The sequence below is a fragment of the Vanellus vanellus genome, assembly GCF_965231255.1.
Source record: "Vanellus vanellus genome assembly, chromosome: 9".
In the NCBI taxonomy this organism is placed as follows: Eukaryota; Metazoa; Chordata; class Aves; order Charadriiformes; family Charadriidae; genus Vanellus; species Vanellus vanellus.
Window position 1 is genome coordinate 371760 of NC_138914.1, and position 25595 is coordinate 397354.

The following is a 25595-nucleotide window of genomic DNA, read 5'->3' on the forward strand; positions in this document are numbered from 1 at the left end:
AAAATAATGTTATTCAGTATTACTTCATTAGTTAAAGTTCCCGCAGCTCATGTGCTCCAAGGGCTACAGTTAGAGATTCTTTGATGATTTCTTTCCGAGATTCACATAAAAACGACCTCTCCAAAGCCTGCACCCCTTCCATGCTCAAAATTATCAGGTAAATTTCTAGTATGGATAAGACCCCAGTGTAGCATAACATCTTAAAACTACTTCTTGTTTATAATAAATGTTTTCCATTCCTGATACGATATTTTTAAAAGACAAATCAGATAATGACAACTGCCTGGATTGCTACAGATCCTACTTAAATACACATTTTAATTCTTATTAGATTATTCCATTTGTTTCAGAAAGCACTGTTAGAACACTAACATCAGCGTGCTACGTTCTCTTGCACTATCCTAGTAGCTCTTAAAATTCTCTCAGTTTCAAATTTTTTCCACTTAATTCAACACTTGTATATTGCTGTTTTTTATAATACAGAAATAAGCAGTTACAGGTATCTACTTTGCATGTGGACTGTATTATAATGCCACTATCCTTCTAGAAAAAAAAAGAAGTTTCATATAAAAAAAAAATATGCCAAGCAGAACAATTAACAAAATATGTTTTCTTATGGCTTTATATTTTCCATTTAGAGTCTCTGATGTTTAAAAACACATATGCTCATTGTTCTCATGTTCCTAACAATTCTTCTCCTCATCGATTTGGGTATCTATTGAGAGACGAGCTGACGCTAAGATACCTTCTGTGACAGGAAACAAACAGAGATAGCCTTGAGGAGAAATGCAACCATTTTCATGAAGTTTGCAGAACCCGATATGATTATTCATGTTTAAAGTTTAGTTGACCAATGGGTTGAAGTTTTATTAAGGGAGAAGAGTACTAAGACATAGTGACTGTACATGCCTTATTTCCTTATAAAGTCAAAGTACTAGTTTCTAAATGCCAAATAGTAAATAGTTTTTGAGAAAAAATGAGGTACATACATTACTATTCGGCTTCTAAGTCTGAAATTCTGGAAGGAAAGTTAATACTTGTTTTGAAGCAATGGAATGGAAAATGCAGTATTTAATTATAACTGATATTTCTATTGCTGAGGTTGAAAAATAGCATCATTTGTAAGAATACAACACAGGAAGCTAGCATATGAAAAGGCAAACTATCTTCTACTCAAGGAACAAACAACATACTACATCCTTACTCACAATCAATCGTACTGATAATAATGGTCAGCCTGTGTATACAATAACTTAAACTATCAGAGCCGTGTAAAAGATCTGTCTAATCACTGGCAGCAGCATACTACCTCCTTTAAGTAAAAGCAACAATAAAAAGGCAGATAACCATTTCGAAGACGACAGATATGACACTAAGAAATACAGATCTACTCTTTAAGGTTGGTCAAGCGTTAAGGTTATTAAAATATTTTGTCGCTATAACTGATCAGAGCATTTAGACAGATCTCTGATGAATGTTTTATTATCTAAATTAAAACACATCACTGAAGTTCATATTCTGATTGAATTTAACTTGGTGTACATTAATGCATACTTTAATCCTGAAACATTTGTGCTAGCCTGACACCAAGACCAACTAACTAAAATTATACTGAAGAAAAATAATTTCATTTCAATGGATCTTGAATTAATGGCAACTTCAGGGATATGATCTGATGCATATGAAAAAAATTCAACCAGTTCATCCCACAAAGCAGAAAACTCCTGAAATCTAATATTATCACAGCTGTCTTCACCTAAACTACCTTAAAAGAAATCATAACTTCAGAGACTTCTCTAAAATATTCTCTCTCATGTCTAACCTTAAATCCACAGCTGCTTAGTATACTGTTATCTAGTTCTCTTGGCGCACACTTATATTTTAAGATATTTGACATCTAACTGTTCTCATCTCCGAATGATTTTCTGAAGCAGTATTTCAGACTTGAGTCTTTACAAGGTTACATGGTAACCATCAGGTTTTGTATCCTGACAGCTATTACCATATGCTGTGGCTGGGTGTGGGAGAGAGGAGCAGGGAGAAGCTGATGGCTATCATTTTATTTTCATCTGTTTAACATACACATTGTTTTATGTATACCAGAATCTGGAAGAACCTGAAGCACATGGAAGCAGCCACAGTCTACCCGCAGCTCCAGCGAAGGTAATAAAAGGATAGGAGAAGGTACACAAGAACAGGAGCACTATAATGAAGTATCAGAGACACAGAGAACTTTACAAAGGCTGAATAGACAGCAGAAGTGAGAGGTAAACACATCACAAACAGCATTACTCTTGGAAAATGGGAATGAACTCGTAACGTTAGAAAAAAGGTAGGAGAGCAGTGGTTCTGATACTACCCAGCAGAGGGGACATAAACATGTATCTTGAATCAGCAGGAACTGAATTCTAAACAAAACAGTAACTTCAACAGGTGTGTAAATTTACATAAAACGTTTCTGATAAAAAAAGCATGCTCAACCACAATTCAAGGAATATGCCCAAGGTACCTACTATTTTGCGCTTGATTGTAAATAGAGGAATTTTTGCATGCAGAGGGGTTACAGACAACTCCTTGTGGACAGTTGATAAATACAATCTTCTTTTAATATTTCCTAAATCTGTTATCCTATAAAAGAAAAAGGAGAGAATGGAACAGATCTTTGTCAATTCAATAATCCAGTATCTCTGGGCAATCACAAAAACCCTATTCATATACAGAACCTTTATGTCAGTGATAGCAAACACAGAATTTAAGAATTACTTCTTTTAGAAGATAAGCAATGAGATTTCTTCCTCAAATACAAACTTGGTGGCTATATTCCTGCATATATAAAATGACTTTACATGTTAATTTTATTTCAACAGTCTATACTCTTCACTAGATTTCCACAGCCCTTCAGACTGTGAAAGAATTTAATTTGTATGAACTGAGAACCCAGTAGCCTTTAATAACCACACTTGTTTCTGCCCCTTAAGCTTGTGTTGTCTTGGGACATACTGTCCCCTGCTAACTAGAAAAACATTATTTGCTTTCTTTTCCTAGAAATGCCTTTGTCATTTTATATAGACTGTTGGCTTAAAGATATACACAAGACATTTGTTAGTTTTACTTCCTGAGCACACATTTTCAAATGTGAATTATAATACAGAAGTTTATTGCTCACTATTCAGGTCATCTCACAATGACATCAAGACACTGAGTCTGAACATTTCTAATAGATTCCGACCACAGCCATGGTCACAAAGATTAGGTTTCCTTTAAACTGATGAAGAGGCTCTTTACGTTCCGTTTTCTTCAAGTCTTGTGAGCAGCTGTACTAGTTTTGGCTGGGACAGAGTTAAATTTCTTCAGAGTAGCTTGTATAGTGCTATGTTTTAGATCTGTGACAAAAACAGTTTGGATAACATAGGGGTGTTTTGGTTATTGCTGAGCAGCGCTCACACAGCATCAGGCTCTCTTCTGCATCTCGCACCACCCTGCCAGCAAGTAGGCTGGGGGTGCACAAGAAGTTGGGAGGGGGGACACAGCCAGGACAGCTGACCCCAACTGACCAAAGGGATATCCCATATCATACAATGTCACACTCAGCAGTAAAAGCTGGGGGAAGAAGGTGAGAAGTTTAGAGTTACAGTGTTTGTCTTCCCAAGAGATGCGTGAAGAAGCCCTTCATTCCTGGAGGTGGCCGAACACCTGCCTGCCGATGGGAAGCAGCACATGCCTTATTTAGCTTTGGTTACACATGCAGCTTTTGCTTTACTTATCCAACTGTGTTTATCTCAACCCATGAGTTTTTGCACTTTTACCCTTGTGATTCTCTTCCCCCATCCCACTGTGGAGGGAGCGGGAGCACAGCTGTGTGTGGTTAAACCACAACAGCAGCACGACCTTGATATCCCCCAGCAGTCCTGCCTTATTATACAGGAGAACAGACATTACTTTAAAGGCTGCAATCTGTATGCGGAAATAATGATTAATTTACCTATTATTTTTGATCAAGCCTATTTCTAACAGATGGGTATTTCTCTGCAATTAGCAGCCCCTCCGAGAAGATGACAAATAATTACAATAAACAACTTTCTGTCACTACTTAGTGTTGTTAAAATAATTACTCATAATCATTATATTTAAGTGCTGGGGTTTACTTAAAAATCGTGAGGCTGCACTGTAGAATTTTTTTTTTTATTACTGAAAACACTTCTTCATTAGTAAGGACTACCTGCAGCTTAACTAATGAAATGTTGTTACCCAAAATTTGCAGATAAACACCTTGAAATGCCCTTAGGATTCTTTAGGTCAACTTAGGAGGGGATCAACTCTGGAGAAGGTTGAATACTTTAGCTATTTTTGGCAATTTGAGAGTTCAACCAAGGACAGTATAAAATATACTGCAAATATGTAAACATCAAAAGGTTCTACCAGTACAGGCGATAAAAGCACAAGAACAGCTTCTTGTTTCCCCATAGTCATGAAGACCATCATGCAGAGCAAACAAAGTCCATCTTCCTCTCCCTTGCAGACAATCTGACCTTTAATCTATTCATCCTCATAACATGCCTGGGCAAATCAAAACAAAGCCAAAGATTCCACCAGCTGTTCCATTTGGAAAGACTGGCAGTTCCTCTCATAAATCACATGCACGTCAAAGGCAGAAATTTCACTACCGTGCTGGGGGTAAGAACGTTATATCCTCACCACTGCTATCAGTTGACATAGCAGATTTCAGCATCAGCTGCACACATATTTATGTACGGATGAATAACACCACCAAGTCCTTGAAAAGCAATTTCATTGTAAGACCTGGGCTTGATCTTACTTTGAAAGAAGTTTAAGCAAGATGTGAAATGATTATCCGAAGATCATCAGCAAGTTCGCTGCACAGCTAAGCCTGTGCCCCAGATCAAGGCTTAGTTCTGTCCATCACTTTGCTTCTCATATACCCTTTGAAGAAAAACTTATGGATGTAGTTTTCAGAAACTCTCCATTCTGTTCTAAATCTTGATGTTCAGAAGTGTTAAGAAATTGAGTCACCAAAGAACTTCAAAGAATGGGAGTAGTGGTTGCTTGAAGCTCCCCTAGATCTCCTGTGACGTGTAAAGCTGAGCAACCGTGCTGAGGAACCAGGCAGTTGCAGGAACTTAAGTGCTAAAACACAAATAAAAATACTATTCCTGCTGAAACTCAAACTGTAATTCTCAATAGAGAATGTTGCTTGAAATGACGCTACGACAAAGCAGTAGGAGCCGAGACTTAGTCATGTATATCTCCAAAAAACTGGCCATAAAAAATTAAGTTCACTTTATAATATTAGTTCAGTCTGTTTAAATTTTATTATTTATATTTATATGAATAGTTTTATCTTTTTCCCTCCTGAAAAAATATTAGGTACCTTAGCAATAAAAAGGCCATTAGTAAATGCACAGCTCAGTTACATTTCAAAGTGCAATACTAAACACATTCATTTATCTAAAAATACACATGTTTATAGCAGACTGTCATATAAGTCTAAAAGAAGATGTTTTTGTGATGGTATGAATGCTGTAAAGAGGCAGCAAACCTTAGATATATAGTTATAATCACACCTAAAGAAGTTTAAAATTTATTTCAGTAAATAAATTTAAAATAATAAAAATATTTATATTCTACAGGCAAAATTAGGTGAAATATTTTAAGAACAAGCAAAACTGGAGAAAGATGGTCTTAACATTCTGTAAAATAATTTATTTCCTCAGAGAAGAAAGGTAATTATTTGAGAGTTGGCATAACTTTCAGACTTTTCAGTTACATTGCTTCTTGAGAAATAAAAATAAAACAAGGGTCTGATGAAGCTCTTTTCTGAAATAATTCAGGTAATAGGAGTTAGAACATTAGAACTGTCACTTATAAGATGACAAGAGTACTTGTGGTGAAACTCAACTTTTTTTTTTGTTGTTATCAAAAGGCACAACCTGTGTTAAACCTACAAAGGCAAGAAACATCTGCAGCACACATCTTGATTTTCAAAGATGCATTAAAGAAAATCTACATAGGAGTTAATGTATTTTTATTATGTCTGTGCTTGGGTATTTATATCTAAGGGTCAGACATGTGATAGAAAAGTAATGAGACCATGTTGAGAAAAATGAGGTAGTCAACAGGAAAACCAACCTCATTTATAATAATATTCCTGTGATCAGCAGGTGCATAACTCTCCCAGCTATGGTCATTAACTGCATTCATTTCACACTTAACATCTACATTTGCAAACCATTTGAAAGTAAAATTACCTTCCAATTCAATTTTCAATTTTATTTTATATCTTCAACTTTGATTGACTATTCTCCTCACAATGGTAACTATAGTGAGACTGCAAGTAAATGGTAGCAACTACCCAAGAGTACAGATAAAGTCATCTTCTCAGATTACCTATTCACTTTGCTTTTGTATGTATAATAATTTATAACCATTTGTTAATGTTCAATTCAAGGCTTACAATGAACTTAGAAAAAGTGATGCTGGACTGTTGAAGGGACGCTTCATTTATCGGGCTCACTTGTTCTTAAAATGAAAGTGTTTTTCTCCTTATAAATGACAAACTGGAAGTTTACCAAACACAAAAGCAGGTATTTCATTGATGTTGCTAAGCAAAGAGCAACTCCCATACAGTTTATTATTAATGGAAACCTCTTTGTATCCTGGTGAAAATCCAAACAGAATCCTCCGGTAAAGCTTAACTATTAGGATGTTAGTATATTAGTACTTAGCAATTGTAGTGTCATTTTCTCCATTAAAAGTATGTGCTTCAGAAACATTAGATAATATCATCTCCATTTTAAAGACAGAAAAGCAATGGAATAGCAATGGGCAGCTGACTTGCCATGCTTACAGATTCTGAAGCTTCCTTGTTCAGGAGCAGTCTGTACTTCACATATGTTTTATTTTATGCACTACTTGTAAATTTGTCTGCAGGAGATACGTTATTGAACTGGCTGCCTGATCATCTGAAATCCAGAGCTCTGTATTCTGCCCTCATAAAACCAGACTTAGTTATGCTGAAAATCAATCAAATCTCTACAAAATGAGATCAGGAAGATTGATATGTCACCTAGACCTAGAGAACAAGTTATGAAGAATCAGCTTTATTTTTATATACTGGAATCTTCTGTTGATAATGTTTTTCTGGAGAGAATTAAAGAGGAAAAACAACAAAGTCCCCTTAAACAGTATCCATAAAAAAGCAGTAATGCATTTGGCAGGTGCAAAAACAGAATCATCAAATCTGGTTGCCAGAATAGAAAAACTTCCCAAATACGGACAATTACACAGAACTGGTGATTCCTGAGCTCTCCCTACAAGATATCAACACATCAACACCTAGTATCAATACATCAACACCTGGTATTTTCACTGATCAAGATCAATTTGCTGTGACAGTTTGATTACTCTGAGAAGTTCACATGTTTCAAAAATAATTCTGGAAGTGGTCATTAATATTCATAACATAGTCTAGATTCTATCAATATTTTAACATCCTCGGTTTTCAGATGAGCTCTGATTGGTTCTCTTATTTTCAAGTATTTAGTAAGTTCTGTTTTAAGTCATGGTGGTATGTTCCTCTGAAGCATGGCTAACTTTGCCGAACCGTTCAGAAAACTATAATTCTAGAAAATAGTTTTAAATTTGTTCAGTACAAAGTACTCTAATGCGTATTAATTTGTGGAAAGTTTAGTGCCTACTTCTTTTCAGGAATCTAAACAAATTACCCTTATAACGCAGTTATTTATGCCTGCAACTAATTCTGCTGGCTCTTTTCTTTAGTTTATTGGCTGTTATATTTCCATTTTTTTTTCTTTCCATGAATTTATCTATTCTAAAGAGACAATCTGTCCTTTCATGTTTACAAAGACAAAGAAAAGGTTATGTTCACACCGGCTATATGTAATACTTCTCAAGTACAGCCATATTTCTCACATTTAAACCATTTATTTTAATTACTGAGAACTGCTAAGAAGTCTGCCCTTTAAAAAGACAAAACTAAGTTTTCTTGCTAACACTGAATCATGCATTTACTTTATTTGGCACATGAAAATCCTGACTGACAAACCCTACCAACCAAACATATTCAGTCATATTCAATCATATTCAAACAGGATTCAGTTTACTCCATGTTACTTAAATTGATCCACCAACCAAAATATACATAATTAGTACTTTTCCTCTCTCTAAAGTCTTAGAAGACAGTAATTTATTCTGTACTATCACCAGGACAGCATCGAACACCATGATAACATTCACTCTATTCATTTAATAGCATATTGTATGATAGATTAAAATAGACTCACTACCTAGCAAGTTAAAACAACAAAATAAAGCATCTGTCTCATCAGTTCCAACAGATCAATGATATATTTAAACAAAGATAAAGTGATACTGGTTAAAATATTTACTTTTAGGGCATTTTGAAACTTGTGCAGAAATATTGCAACAAAGAAATATAACTTCTTATTTCGGACTGAAGCGACTAGTGGAAGAGAGGGAACTGTACAGACTGGACACAATGCTTCACCATCCTACTAAGATAAAGGTATTGTGCTATACTACATTAAGACTGCCTGTAACTGCATTTAAAAAAAAAAAAAGCAATTAGACTAGCTGTTCATTTGCAGATGCTACAAGTGCAAGAGAAATGCCGTAACACCAGCCTCGGAGGATCCAACAGCCTGATGAAAGAAATATTCCTTTTTGTGACAGCTGTTGACATCACTGTACAAATTGTACCTAATTTGAGCTTGGCAGACTGATGAGCATGCCCAGGTCTGAGGAGAACGCAATGTGCTATTTCTGTAACAAATCCGAGAAATGTATTTTTGTTCATCATTCTGTTTTTTCTGGTCTTTAAATAAATGGTAACGCTGGATAACCTGTCCATTAGCAGGCCCAAAGCGATTCGCCAAAAGGAGACTGGTGCCTGGAAAGAGAAGAGGCCCCCTTCCTCCACTCTCCCCTCCTTCCCAAAACGATCTCCACTTCCCCTACTATTCTTCATCACCTATTCGGCAGGTCCTCCTCTGCTTTCACGCTTGTTCTGCCTTCCCGCATTGACTCCTCCTGGTCTGCAGCTACAAACTGTTGCCAAATACTACCTGGAAAACTTTATCACAGCACCAGAAGAACACATACTGGAAAATACTGGTTTAAGGCATTAATTAGGACAATCAGACCTCATCCAGATTTAGGATATTCTAAAAGAAGTCACAAGCTTCAAGACACACAATGGACAAAGACTAACTGTAAATTTATTTTGAAAGTGTTCTTTTTTTTTTTTTTTATAGTTGAGTGAAGAACCCGAATTCAGGACCACTCCAAGTTACCTGACCCAGAATCTGACTCAAACCATCTTCTTTCTAGTTTGATACTAGGTATGTTACTTGGATTATCATAATCTGCGACTAAGTATTCCTTCTTTTCAGACCTCAATTTACTTGTCAAAAAGTATTCAGAAGAATGCAATATTTTTATCTGAAGTTAGAATTCTAGTTTATCTTCACAGTGAAAAAGCTGGTAACTGTTTTCTAACCCCATCCTTCAATTCCCTGAAGAATGTAACAAAGTCATACTCAAGGTCTATGCCATTAGACTCCCCCTGCATTCTCCCTTTAAGAAACAGATTGATAGTGTTGCAATAAGTTAAATTACTTCACCTGCTTCTTTTGCTCTGATCCCTTTTGAAAGCAGTAACAGAATAAAAGCCCATCGGGGTCAGAACAGCAAGTGAAAGGGCTTTGCCTGCCAATTTAAAATAAAACAAAATATCTAAATGTTAGTGGTAAGATTTAGGAAACAATCATCAACAGTACTGAGCTCATGGTGAAAGCCTGCCAATGAAGACCTAACTGCAAAGAATACAAGGAACCATCTATCCTTTTTTGACCAACTATATGGGAATGTTTTCTTTTTAAAAGGATCATACCCAGTTAAGGTAAGAATCATAGAATGGTTTAGGTTGGAAAGGACCTTGAAGATCATCGAGTTCCAACCCCCCCACCATAGGCAGGGACACCTCCCACCAGCCCAGGTTGCCCAAGGCCACCTCCAGCCTGGCCTTGAACACCTCCAGGGATGGGGCCTCAACAACCTCTCTGGGCGACCTGTCCCAGTGCCACACCACCCTCACAGGGAAACACTTCTTCCTAAGGTTCAATCTGAACCTGCCCTCTTCCAGTTTAAAGCCATTCCCCCTGGTCCTATCACTACATGCCCCAGTAAGAAGTCCTTCCCCAGCTCTCCTGTAGGCCCCTTTAGGGACTGGAAGGCCGCAATAAGATCTCCCTGGAGCCTTCTCTTCTCCAGGCTGAACAGCCCCAACTCTCTCAGCCTCTCCTCATAGGAGAGCTGCTCCAGCCCTCGCATCATCCTCGTGGCTCTCCTCTGGACACACTCCAGCAGGTCCATGTCCTTCTTATGTTGGGGACTCCAGGCAGAAAACAGTTCCCACCTTTCCAATTAAAGTTTTTCCAGAATCTGCCTCTCTGTATATTTGTTTTACGGAGCATTCATCGCTATGCGCATTCAGCTGCCTGTTTAAGTAACTTGTTTTACTCCTCATCTGTGTAGCAGTGCCATGCCTTACTCTTTGGTAGCTAGGAACACAGGACAGCTCGTAGGTATCCAGTCAGATAGTGTAATTTTCTTCACTGTCTGCATATCCCATCATGTGTATGCAAGTTATCTCCAGGAAAGCAACCCGAAATGTAAGCAGGCACACCTCCTAGCAAGAATAAATCTCAAAACACATGAAACTTTGAGGCATTATCCCTGAATTTTGTTTTTGAATAAACTGAAGTCTGAATGGTGTCTCTAAAATGGTAATTGCACATACAAGAAAATATCTATATGGAGAGAGCTGCAACACAAGACTGGAAATCCCGGAGTCACGTGCACCTCACTAACTCTGTTCTTATATATGATCACTGTTGCTGTACATTAGAACACAACCATGCCAGTGGTACTCTTTATAGACAAACAATCCTTACTCCTTACCTGTTGGAACTGCAAAAGAGAAGGGGTGGCTCCACCTTCACTTCCTTTCCTTAAAGGTTGAAGATTAGTACCTCTAGACTAAGATCACTATGCAAATGCACCTGTCTACAATAAAGGTGAGCAAACTAAAAAGTGATATTTGTGTAGACACGAACAGTCACATTAAGGCAAACAGTCTCTATCCCAGCTTCCAGTCAACCAAAAGGATACTCAGAAGTGTTGACTCAAGTAGATTTTCATATCACACTGACAGTCTCCTTAAAGCCTCAATGTGGTTACAACTAGAGGATATTCTAATTAACCTACTTTCTTATTTTTTACTGTTGTATTGAAGCAGTAACTGAATTAATTGAAGCAGAAATCTCATGGTTGATTTGCCACTGGAGTTTGAAAAAGACAGGGCTCATAATAACATTCAGAGAAGTATGATCTTTTCTCTACCTACACTGTTGACAAATCAAAACTTCTCTTGTTTTCCTTCAAGCAGCTCACCGCCTTTGTAGGCTATTCAGAATTTAAGAACTTATGTATTGGGCAGAATTAGATATCATGCTAGTCTTCTCTGTTTTAACTCTAGCAGGATGTGATGGGTTTTATTGTTTTGTTTTTCTTTTAACTTAAAAGCTTTCTTACAAGATAGAATAAAAGATTATCATCAAAATAACTGAAGATGACAACATTCAACTTTTTAGCCACCTGGATCTCCAGGTGTGAGCAATCTTCTCAGTGTTTCAGGATGCTTATTCAGCTCCACCATCACCATTACTTTCTTTCTCACCTTGGTAAACGTGTACATTGACAAATTTTGAACCTATAGTTTTTAACAGATTTTTTTTTTCTTAAAGGAATACGAGAAACTTATTCTGAATTCTCCCCTTCAATATCTGAAGAATCAACAAGTTACCCTCTTGAGAATATTCTTGTTTACAGCTAAAAAAACACCCGAGGAAAAAATTTCCAATAAAAGAGCCTTCTCCAAAAGACCCAGTCTATAGCCATTGACAGAAGAGAGTTTCAATGTCTGAGAAAGTTCTGGCTGGAACACATATTCAATTCCTCAGACAAAAGAAAATTTGGTACAGATCTGTATCTGTTCAACCAACACTAAAAATTGAAAATTCCTTGACTGATAGCTTTCAGAAACACAGCTGATTCACACTGTGCACAGAGAGGGTACACATTCAAACACTGAAAGAAACACTGCTGAAAAAGAAAGATCCACTACTACCCCTCAACTGGTACTAACACCTATGGACTCAAGAAGGACAGAGAAGAGAACACATGAAAATCTAGATTGTCTAAAGATATACTGGAGAATGATGAACTGATAATTACACTGTTATGGGGCACTCAGAACAAATATAGTATTTTTCTATATATATATAGAAAATATATATATAACTAAAAATAGATAGTAGTTAGAGATCTTGATAATCATGGAGGAAAAAGAACAAGAGGTATATACCTCTGAAGAAGATTCCTCCAATAAGCAGAAAGTAAATATGGATGTGTGCAAGATCTAGAATAGATCAACAGTGAAAAGAAGTCATTCTCGTGCCTGACATTTTATACTGATTAATTGAGCAAGCAATGAAATTCTTGTATAAGATGACTTTGAACAGTTTTACCATGGCAGAAGCAATGAAAGGCACCAAATGCAAGAAATTAGAAATATTTGCAGAATAAGGGGTAACAGATTTATCCTGACCAGGGGGAAAGAAAGTACCTATCTTCTTTCAGACCAAGTGGCTAATCTAACCAGCAACATAATTTTAACGAGGACTGTGCATTTTGTTATCAGTTCTATAACAACTGTGTGAATTCTTTTATATATGTGGAAGCAGGACACCCTGATCATGGGATCATGATCGCGTTTTTTCGATATCTGTGTTGCTACTCTAGTGAAAGTGATGACTAGAAGAGCTATTACAAAATGTTTATTTTAAATATATGACTTAAACTCCTTCTTAAATTATGGAATTTAACATACCTTAATAGTATTAAGAATGTTTCTGTATTTCACTCCTGCTTCACAAAAAAATTCATGAGGCAAGCCTCATGCTACTTACTAAACATCAGAATTTCAAATAATCTCTCCAGCTAAATCTGTTCAATAAATTTTACCTCAGTCTCTATCTAAAATCTTCCAATACTGTCAGAAGTACACAATAGAATTAGCATCTATGTACTGCTTCTAATGTTAAAAGGTTGATCTAAGTTTTGCAAGACTAAATAAGGTTCATATTTTTATTGTTCTGTATCTGAAAACATGCTAAGTCTTCAGATTAACATGAATAATTTATCATATCTCTGTCAGCAAAGCTAAAACGATGACTAATTATGCTGGCACGTAACCCATAAATTATGGCATCTATGAATAAATGATCTATGCATGTAAAATCTAGTATGTTGTCATTAAAAATTTGAAATTAGTAACCTTATATTTACAGAAACTGTTTGAAAAAAGGAAATATGGCACATTCTTTATTCTACTGTGCTGTTCACGAGCCTTGCAATAAAATTTCTTATCAACAAGTACAAGTACTTTAGGAATGCAGACATTTTACGCCCCTTCCCCCTGCAGATTCCTCTACACATAACTAGTTAAACTTTTGACAGAAAACTTCTTAAACCTTATCAGGTATGTTCCAGAGTTTGAAACTCTAGAGTCCCCATTTATTAAATAAATCAAGAGCATTTCTTTGTGTTATAAATCCACTAAGCTTCCATGTACGATCGAAAACATCACTCCTCACAGAGTGAAAATAAACTACAACTGTGGTTTCAGGCCATGCTAATTCTGAAATGTCATTCCAAAGAGTTAGGAAAATGCCAAGTTTTCAAAAGCTAAATACCTACCAACTGTGTTTGATTATTCCCAAGGTCTCTGAAATTCTTCTCCCTAGCAAAAAATACACGTGAACAAAAAGCAAGCATCTGCCTTAATTCTGATGAACTTCAACATGTAAAAAAACCAAAACAAAACTACATTTAAAATACAGAGTCATAACTTTAAATTACAGACTGTAAATCCTGTGCAGGGGGAGGAATAATCCCCCAGTCTGAGGGCTGACTGGCTGGAATGTAGCTTTGTACAAAATGACCCAAGGGTCCTGGTGGACAAGAAGTTGACCATGACCAGCAAAGCACCTCTGCAGCAAAGAAAGTCAAGAGCATCCTGGGCTGCATCAGGAAGAGCATTGCCAGCAGGTCCAGGGAAGTGATCCTTCCTCTCTACTCAGCGCTAGTAAGACGACAGCCAGAGCGCTGGGTCCAATGCTCAGCTCTGCGATATGAGAGACAATGGGCACACTGGTGTGAGTACAGCACAGGATAATCAAGATGACTAAGAGACTAGAGCATCTGACTTAGTAGGAGAGGTTGAGGGAGCTGGGATTGTTTAGCCTTGAGAAGGTTCAAGGGGGATCTCACTAATACAGATAAATACCTGATGGGAGGGAGTAAAGATGACTGAACCAGACTCTCCTCAGCAGTATCTAATGAATGGAAAAGAGGCAATGTGAACAAATCGAAATATAAGAGATTTTATTTAAACGTATGGAAAAAAAAATTTCTCTAAGGGTGACTGAACACTGAAACAGAGATGGTACAGTATCCATCCTTGCAGGGATTCAAAACCCAACTAGACAGAGTCATGGGCAGGCTGCTGTAGCTGAGACTGCTTTGAGCAGGTGGGTTGGACTAGACCATCTCTGGAGGTCCTTCCCAACCTCAACTATAACCCGATTCTGTGAATGGTTGCAGTCCGTTCTTACATTTTTCCTGTCAGCACATGGTTGTGAGAAAAACATGGGGGGGGGGGGGAATCCTTATTCTTCATAATGTTTCAATATTTTTTTTAACACTCAGCTGGCAAAATGCTCATCAACAGCTTTGTTCAGTTAGTATCTGCCTGTTCATAGTCAGATTAGCTTTGCTTGTCACTAGGCTTCACTAGCTCCACTAAAGTTACCACGAAAGCGAATGAGCAACCATTCTGTCACCTGCAGCACGTTCATGCCAACCAGATGGTCCATAAGGTGGTGAGTAATTCTAGGAAATGGCAACAAAGCAGAGTCCTACGGCACATTTTGGGCACCAAGTTCTGGGTTATGGAAGCAGGGCTCTGACTGAGAAGCAGCTATCACTAACGGTGTGCATTTTTGCTGTGCAGGTTTTCAAGTCACAGAGGTGAGGGGATCTTACAGGAGACCTCAAACCTCTCCAAATTTACAAAGTATGCTACATGTGACTTATAGCCATTTACCATCCAAAGATTTAAACAAGTAGTCTGAAGTACCATGAAGCTGGCCATCATTGAGATAAATGACATGACTTAACAGCTGCAGCAATGGATCAGTAAATACCATACCTGGTTCTGCCACTGACCTCGTTGGATCGCTTTACGCATTAGTTTGAATGCATTTTGTTATTATCTTCTGTCCTGTCTGGATGCCCAAATGCAAAACTGGGAAACTTCTCTTTTTCATCAAAAATGCTGTCTCCCTCAACTGGCCTCTATTCAGTGATAGTACAGACTTAATATTTGATGTATTATCCTATCAGCACACACTAGCCTGCATATCAATGAAACCGTACTTGATCAACCACCAGATTTTAAAAACTTAGTATAATGTCGTTTTTTATCACTTCATATATTTAAAAGTATCATATAAAGAGTTAACTAACTTGTTGTAACACATTTTCAAAAAAATTGATAAATATTACTCCCATAACTTGTATCAGAGAACTGGGGGTGGCGGGGGGGGGAAGGCTGAGCAACCTACAGGGACTCATACAAGACCACATAATATTTCAGTACATCACCAGAAATAGAGCTTCTGATCCTTGTCTGTACCTCAGACCACCCCACTTTTTTATGGCTATGCTACAATTTGAAGGCCTATTTTCTCACATCAACATCTCTACTCATTTGCTGTAAAACTTTAACAACATCATTTCAGGTGATACTTAATGTTGAAAATAAACATAGCAGAAATAAAGTATGACAATGAGCAGCATTACAGTATTTTAATAAGAATGAATGTTTGTGTGCTTGACAAAATGCCAAGTAGAAGTGCTAGCACCTGCACATGTCAATATATTGGTGATTAAACCAAGAATGCCAACACAAGCCAGATGCTGTTTTCTTTTACACACAAATATTTTTTCAAACACGGAGTTACTTTTGCTTTTCCAGGAAGGTAGCAAGATCCATAATCCTGAAGATTTAATAACTGGCTACTACATTTACAACAGACAGCTATACTCACAGCATTACTAACAACTTTGCTCTTTGCTTCAAAAAGGTTGCATAAATTACATGCTCTGTACTTTAGTTGTGATTCTATTATGCTTCACCAAATTTTTCATCCACAATCTATTTTACACAATTTTTAGGCAGAAAAATAAATTGCTGGTTAATGTGGCAACACTCATCTCATCACACCACCTAACAATGTATCTAAAATTCTACTTAAAATTCTTCCAAAGAAAGGGCAAACCAGATAATTTAAACAGTTGTTTGCACATTCAGTATTTATTACAGGAATCCTGCATGACTGGTTGATAGCAGCAAGTTAGAAGGTTTAGCTCAGCTAATGCCAGCAGTGATGGATGGCCTTGAAGAAATTCTTGTTTGCTGATCAGATCAATCACTGAATAGAATGCAAAAGAGAGGATGAGGCTCCAACTAAATTTGTATTTCCATCTCTATGCAGAATGGGACAGGAAGAAATGTACCATAAAGCATCATGTGCAGCTATTAGAAAACTTGCCAAAGTGTTTTTCGCATAAAGTAAATTTGATGGCTTGGTATGCTATCAATTTTCACTTGAAGCTACTCAAAGATTCAGTAGTAATCAGTCAGATTATGTAAGAAACCATCTTCGAACATTAAACTCAAGGAAGCACCAGCACAATCAATATTCTGTCCACAAACAAGCAAGAGATTCCTTTCAAAACATCTGAAATTAAGAGAACCAAATGGTAGTCACATGAAGCAAGGAGGACTTGTCTACATTATTTACCAGATTATCATGAGTTTGCTAGGATAAAATACATTGTCTATTTTGCAAGTCTTGAAGGTGTTTATAGGTACATCAATAAGTTAGAGCTGATTTCTAATACAAAACTTTAGTACTAAATTTATTTTTAAAGAAGTTTTATTAACTTCTGCATACAGTCAATCTAAGTGGGGAACAAACGAGATTGTACTTTTTAGGCATATATACCTTTAAGTCACTCCAGTTACTTTGAATACATTGATAAACTTCTGTTATAATCAAATGATGCTTATTCTGATAATTACAAGAGTAATTAAGAAATGAAACGGTTACACTGAATTAAACATCTATTCTTTAGTAGTGGTTTTGGCAGTGTTAGGTTGATGGTTGGCCTCGATGATCTTAGATGTCCCTTCCAACCTAGGCAAGTATATGATTCTAAGTATATGGAAATGTATTAAGTGAGATTCATCCACATAGACACTGATATCACTGCACATAAAGAGAGAGAATTAAGATTTGTATCAGGCTTTCTGATAATACTAATTTAGAATCAGGAAATCTGATGAAAAAAGAAAAAGACGAAGTGACGAATACATTATAACTATTTAAATACAGTATATGTTTGCATAAACTATACACAGTGCAAATCTATACATACATGTATTTATAGAAGTACATAAGAATATTATAGAAGTAAATATATATATTGTTATAAGAGGGACATAGTGATGGTGGGAACAGGAATTAGTGAGAAAAGATGAAGAAAACAAAGTCTAGATAGGAGCTGGAAAGAGAAAGGGCAAAGAAAGGTGGGAGAAGTGGTGAAAATAAGAGGTCTCTCAGTTACCAAAACCAGCAAGAGATGAAAAGTTAAAATGAGTAGAAGAAAGGTGAAGAGGTTCTTGTGAAGAGGTACAGATGGGTGGCAAGTACCCAAAAGAACCAAACGCAATGCGACACTACAGAAAATCTGAATTCCTGTACCTGTCACTAAGTATCTGCCATCTGTCTATAGAATGTCTATCAGAAACAAATTTATGCACTTGGTTTCTATTTACTACATGACTTATCCTGTTTGTTTTGCCCTTTGTTGCACATTTTTAGAAGTAAGGCAACAATTAAAACCATAGGAGCAGAAAGTGCAACCAGAACTACACTCAGGAAAAGTCAGTGTGATTTGACACACAAAGGAAAAGAAAAAAAAAAAAAGTAGCTTTGAAGTCATGTATACTTATGTCAAAGATACCTTAATATCTAACCAAAAAAAATATTCAAAATGAGGTAAGAAATAAAAAGAACTACCTTGAAAGGAAAACCTATCAGAAAATGTATAAAGGCTGTGGTAGGAAGAAAAATTAGAGAGAACGGGAAGTTGCTTGAAAACTTACAGTTTTCTCATCTATTTGGCAGTTACCAGCTTTCCTGCCAACAGTTTCTCACTTTAAATTAGTAAAACATTAGTATTTTCTGCACCAAGATCTTGACACATAGAGTCAAAGTTGTCTTTAAAACAGGTATTTTGAGCCCAGTGTTCTCTCTCAAATTTCCACACTCCACGGAGAAGCAAAAATATTCTCTGGTGAAGATCTGTGCTAAACAAGTTATTTTATCCTTTGAGGATTTTCTTAATGTTCAGATCCTAAAATCCTGTTAGAAATTAAGCGTGTCAGAGGAATGTAAAATGGTACAAACATGATGTAGGTTGTAAATGCCCACTAAGTCCCAAACCACTGAGACAAAAATACCTGCATAGACTGTTATAAATCAACTGAGGAATTTTAATATGACTCAATTCACACTAGCATATTCTTTGCTAAAATAACAAAATATTCCAAGATGACTGTACTTATGTGAAGGCATAGAAGCTAACAGAATTACCCAGCAACATAACATAGCACACCATCCTAATTTCATGAAATAGATTATTTGCGTTATAATGTACACTGTTTCTCTACTACTGTAGAGCTGGAATAATACCTCCTCAGCATCTCATTTTGTCCTCTGACTTAAACCTACAAGAGTTGTTTCCCCTTACTCCAAACACAAGAGACTTCAGACAATCAAGAAAAGCTGACACCTATGGATACAGATGAATGGAAAGTTACAGAAAGATAAACAAAAAATAAAATTCTGCATTGACTTTACTCAGTTTAATTGCATATCCTTCAATCCATCTTTACTTGCAGGGTTTCTAATGGCATATCTCTTTTGTTAATCCAAATCTTCGGTGTTCTACTGGCTGCAAAGCTGAATGGGCTGTGCTGGTTATTAACAGCTGGTGCCACTAGAGGGGAAATAGTGTCCAAAGACTGACAATTGTACAAGTTTAAAACTGTATTAAATCATTGCACATCAAACTAATGAAAGAAGGTCTGTTGCAACTGTTCCTCTCTTTCCTTACAAGACGGACATAATTATACCAATTGAGCACTCCAAGCTGTTCTAGCTTTTTATGATTAGTTTGGTTGTTTTTTTCTCCCCCTATTATTAGAATATGTATTTCTTTTTGCCCTGAACCAAAGGGCCCTGGAATAGTTATTTATACGGAATCACGGAATTTTCAGAGTTGGAAGGGACCTCTAGAGATCACCCAGCCCCACTCCCCTGCCAAAGCAGGATTGCCCAGAGCACATCACTCAGGACTGCATCCAGGCGGGTCTTGACAATCTCCAGAGAAGGGGACTCCCCCCCCTCCCTGGGCAGCCTGTGCCCGTGCTCTGTCACCCTCACCGTAAGGAAGTGTTTCCGTGTATTTGAACGGAACTTCCTGTGTTCTAACTTGTGCCCATTGCCCCTCGTCCTGTCACTGGGAACCATTGAAAAGAGCCTGGCTCCATCCTCCTTCAACCCACCCTTTAGATACTTGTCCACCATAAGGTCTCCCCTCAGCCTTCTCTTCTCCAGGCTAAAGAGTCCCAGCGCTCTCAGCCTTTCCTCATAAGGGAGATGCTCCAAGCCCTCAGTCATCTTAGTTGCCCTTCGCTGGACCTGCTCCAGCAGTTCCCTGTCCCTCTTGAACTGGGGCGCCCAAAACCGGACACAGTATTCCAGTTGTGGCCTCACCAGTGCAGAGCAGAGGGGGAGAATGACCTCCCTCGACCTGCTGGCCACACTCTTCCCTATGCAGCCCAGGATTCCATTGGCCTTTTTGGCAACAAGGGCACATTGCTGGGCTATGGATAATTTACTGTCTACCGTGACCCCCAGATCCTTCTCCTCAGAGCTACTTCCCAGCAGGTCCGCCCCTAACCTGTACTGGTGCCTAGCATTCTTCCTCCCCAGGTGCAGGACCTTGCACTTGCTTTTGTTGAACCTCATTAGGTTCTTCTCTGCCCAGCTCATGAATTTCCATCTCATGAATTTCTCATACATCTCATGAATTTCCAGGAGACCCTCACGAGCCAGTATTTTCACCATCTTCATTCATGATTTTTACAGCTTGTTCTCTCTTCAAAGGAGTACCAGTATTTAAAACATCCAAGAAAAAAAATTCTCATTAGCTTAATTACTTCTTATTGACTTGATAAGTCACCATGCTTTAATGCAAAATCTGTCACTACAATTAATGGCTGCAATCAGGCATTCACTTTACATTAAGCATTCAAGGAAATTTTATGCATCTTACAGTAACTCAGTGGAGAAGTCTTGTCCCAGTGGCACAAAAATCTGAAGTGTCAGAAATTGCTGGATCAGTCCCACTAGAAACAGGAAAAAAAAAATTAATAATGTGCTGTGTGCACATTTCACAATTAAGCATTTCAATTTTGTACCATACAGCTATGCTTCTGCAAGACTATTTCCCAGTGTTCACACAACATATGAACATGAGAAAAACATGAAGAAAACCAATTCAAACTGCAAAGGAAGTGTTGTTTTAAAAGTCCCACCTATGACTTTAATGGTTCTTATGAAAATAAAAGGAACTTTTTTTCTTACTATTTTACATTGTGTTCCAACAGCATGTGGACACCAAATATCCCATAGGAATTATAAAATAAACTAACACTTTCCTATCAAGATTATCTTATAGTCATATGAAACTTGCTCTCACATTTGTGACAACGTACACCTTAAACAACTTCAAAAACCCCTTGGGTAAAAATGCAATCCAAATCATGACAACAATGCTCAGTGGAGGTTTCTGATTTTCAGAACAACTGATTTAACTGAGGGAACAAACAGAACAAATCTTTCAGGATTCAGGTAGCTCCCTATCAAGGGAAAACAGATAGTACAAAGCTGTCTGAATTGAACCATATGTTGTTTTCTTAGTTATTCCATCAGGGAGGGTACAGGCTGCTCTTCATTGACTTAACAAGATGCAACAGCAACATTAGCTCCTCTTCTAAAGAATGCCAATTCAGAACTTCCTTCTTTTGTGGGTCAAACAACACTTTAAAATTTCGAGTTACATTTGTATATATTACATCTTTTATTTTGGAAGAATATTCAAAGATTACAGTACAACTGGGAGATTGTATACTTGATATAAGTGAAATACTTGAGGTACATACACCTCCAAAGAGGAAGAGACAGACAGAATGGCAACAGATAGAAATTTGACTGTAGCATTGCAGCACTAGCTGAAAGAAATTTAAAACCAAACTATTCTTAGCCATGATAAGCCACATCACTAATTCTCAATCCTCATTTTAGGCTGCAGTAGTTTATTGTTACATTAGCAATAAAGAAATTCAAGTTGGATTTCTCAGAAAGATACATTAGACTAATATTTATTATACTGAAGATAATCGTAAATTTCTTTTATAGAAATCAGATTAATCTTCAAGGCCTTCGTGCATGATCAGACTATACAATTTCTTATTTATTTTTTGTGTAAATTTGGAAAAACTAATTTCTAATTATATACCCTGCATGAGAAGTATGCTGGAAGATTCCTGCTTCATTTGACCAAAATCACCATCTCAATTTTCCTTCAAAAGCAAGCAGTTAATTCTAAGCTAGCTTGATTCATTACTACAACCTTATAAGGTATAACAACCTGCAGTGGAGTTTAAGGTATAAATAATGACAATTGCTGTATGCCCCGAGAAACACAGATTTCTTTGATTCTGGTTTATGCTGGTGTAAGTAATAGACAACCTGAGAAAACATTCCATAGTACTCACCAAGGACTGATCACATAAACACAGCTGAAATTTGGGTATAACTTCCTTGTACTGCTAGTGCTTAATTGATACATAAAAGTAAATATACTTTAAAAAATAAAATGAGAAAGAGGACAGGAACCTATTTCACATTCTGTAATGCCAATAGAATTATTGGCTAGTAAGTGCTGAATGGAGTCAGCAGTTATTTGCCAGACATCATTCTGTAGTGGGACCAGGTACAGGAGCAAACCTAGCAGCACTAAGACAACGTGTATCAATAAGGATCTTCCCTACAGCACTTACTTTAATATGGCATTTCTATACCTTTTACTTATTTTTAACTGATCTGCTAAAAAGTTAATGAAAAAACATTTTGCTAATGCTGCTTATGCCCAAAGTAAGGGAGAATAATGTAAGTTTTACATTCCAATATGACTGATTTAATAATCAGAACAACATCACAGACATTTATTTCTTTGATACTTACAAGTTTGCCTAGTTTCCTTTGGTAGCTGCATTTTGTTGATTTGACTGCTTCCTTCAAGTACAAAAACAAAGCCTTTAACTTCTTTATCATATTCCTACAAAAAGGAACAACAAACATAAGCATCCTGATAGAATTCTCCTCACAACCAACCATGCCACTAACGTGCAGAGTTTTGTGGTTTTTTTTTTAAAATCACAAATGGTAGACAGCTTTGCAAGTATGACAGTAATAATATAATCCATAGAAATATGTCCTTTACTTGCATGTTTTGTGAACAAATAATGCCAACAAACAGGACTCATGATCCAATGGGTCCAACTCAATCCGTTATCAGAAAGCAAAATTACTTACTAAATATTTAAACTATAAAATTATGCTGCAACCAACCTAGTCTGCAAGCAGGCATAAAGAACTAATTTAAGCAGTCAGTCTGTCATAATGACAGAAGTGCAAGTGACAACTCCACTGTCAGGTCAAAGCCCTCATTACTTTCTAATTTTAAGCTTCATTCACATTTTTCTGTTTTATACTCTAGGTTTTATAAGTTTCTTTAAAAACTTACTTTCCATATAGCTGATGGATTGCCAAAGATCTTCCATTTTGCTCCTGGATTCTTGCCTTGAGCACTGAATATTTCAACAAATGGGCCACCCTATAATAAAATGGTTTAAGGATACATCATCCAACCAAATATTCAGCACTGAATCAACAATGGTTAAGATGAGTAGCTCTGAGGAGAAGGATCTGGGGGTCACGGTAGACAGTAAATTATCCATGGCCCAGCAATGTGCCCTTGTTGCCAAAAAGGCCAATGGAATCCTGGGCTGCATAGGGAAGAGTGTGGCCAGCAGGTCGAGGGAGGTCATTCTCCCCCTCTGCTCTGCACTGGTGAGGCCACAACTGGAATACTGTGTCCGGTTTTGGGCTCCCCAGTTCAAGAGGGACAGGGAAATGCTGGAGCGAGTCCAGCGAAGGGCAACTAAGATGACTGAGGGATTGGAGCATCTCCCTTATGAGGAAAGGCCGAGAGAGCTGTGGCTCTTTAGCCTGGAGAAGAGAAGGCTGAGGGGAGACCTTATGGTGGACAAGTATCTAAAGGGTGGGTTGAAGGAGGATGGAGCCAGGCTCTTTTCAATGGTTCCCAGTGACAGGACGAGGGGCAATGGGCACAAGTTAGAACACAGGAAGTTCCGTTCAAATACACGGAAACACTTCCTTACGGTGAGGGTGACAGAGCACGGGCACAGGCTGCCCAGGGAGGGGGGGGAGTCCCCTTCTCTGGAGATTGTCAAGACCCGCCTGGATGCAGTCCTGAGTGATGTGCTCTGGGCAATCCTGCTTTGGCAGGGGAGTGGGGCTGGGTGATCTCTAGAGGTCCCTTCCAACTCTGAAAATTCCATGATTCCGTGAGTACATAAGAACAATCCCTCCCCACATCAGACTGTTACCACAGTCAGTATTACCGATTAGTCAGAGAGCAGAATATGAGTAACAGCTTCTAGACTGCTATAATATAGTAATCCATGTAGTCAATACTTGGGTTTACTAGAGGATCAGAACATAAAATTAAAGGAATACCAGAGAATATTTTAAATTATTTTATTTATAATGTCATTCTCTAAAAACTCAAATTATTGTAAACATTCTAAAAGCATGCAGGAGGTTAGTAATTTATATTTGGATATGGTTTATTTCTACAACTCACCAAATCAAGTAAATTTTAAAACATAATGCTAAAAAATAAAAACTGTGCAGATTGTTTTTTTTGTCTGATTTCCTATGGAGATGAAGTTTACACAATCTGTCTATATATGTGAATACGTTTGGCTCTGTCTGTGTATGTGAGTACGTCAAATACATTTCCCAGTAACCGCTCTACTAGTTACCAAATTCCAGCCTGATTTGACCACACAGTCTGGGAAACTCAATTGCGACAACTTACCCAGACTAGTAGTAGATCTGGTCCTACGGTATCACCATAAAAAGGTAAGGGCTGTACTGCTGCTGCAGCCTTCATGAGGCAGAGAATTAATACTGGAAAAAGATTATGAATGCTCCTGCCAGGTGAAAACTTATTACACAGAATACATGCCCTATTAGGCATCAGAATCTAACCATAGGCTCTTGGTGAGATAGGCTTTATCACCTCTTCTTAGGGAATTATATGATTCAACATTTTTCCCATTTGATGTCACAAAAAATATGACATCTGATGTACTCAGCCAGTAGTTAAGCATTTTCTCAGCAGCATAGTTGATCTAATCAATCATTACAACTCTGCCGCTCCCTTCTCATTCCTAGTTGCCTGCACTCAATTCTCTTTATGTTCAGCTGCCCAAACAATTTTACACAGGTCAGAATGAGCAATAGGGGCCAGCAGCCATGCCAGCAACATAAATGCTCTTCAAATTATGCTCTCAGAGAACACTGCGCCATATATGAATAAGGTATTTTCTTTTGCCTGCCTACACCTGGCAGCTTCCAGTCACAGGGCGCTCTCAGAGGCGAAATTAAAGAGTAAAGTAAGACTAGTTCTGTTTTACCTGATACTGATTTTTAAACATTTTCCAGCTTTCATAGGCAAAAAAATAATGTCAGCTTCTCAATCAGTAGAGACACTTGCAGACTATGCTGAAAACAAACAAACAAACAAAACTTTAGATAAGATTTGACACAAAAAAAAAGTAATCCTACAATGAAATCCCAACCATAGTTTAAAAGATATGAGTATTATTATGAAATACTTTTCGTGACTACATAATGTCTATCAACTGCATCAGAGCACTATCGCAAAGGAATTAAGATGAAAAAAATATTAATATTGATGGTCTCTTGGAAAACGTTCTCTTCATGCATCAAGTACTCAGGGCTGCCTTTCCATATATTCCAAGTAAAACTAGTCATTTTATCATCAGCCCTTACTTTTAACAATGGAGGTTTTCTCATGCTTTAAACATGTTTGAAAAATCA

At 37.4% G+C, this 25595-nt stretch overlaps 1 protein-coding gene across 1 annotated transcript in view; it reads right to left on the reverse strand.

Moving 5' to 3' along the window:
• CFAP20DC (CFAP20 domain containing) overlaps positions 1-25189 on the reverse strand; it is a gene marked incomplete at both ends in the record, with an annotated part of 77963 nt that extends 52774 nt beyond the window's left edge. Inside the window, 5 exons of the mRNA XM_082487531.1 lie at positions 2514-2628; positions 20653-20725; positions 22626-22719; positions 23188-23277; positions 25169-25189. Of these exons, the coding sequence (XP_082343657.1) occupies positions 2514-2628; positions 20653-20725; positions 22626-22719; positions 23188-23277; positions 25169-25189 (393 nt within the window). The remainder of the gene's footprint in view (positions 1-2513; positions 2629-20652; positions 20726-22625; positions 22720-23187; positions 23278-25168) is intronic.
• Positions 25190-25595: the final 406 nt, after the last annotated feature.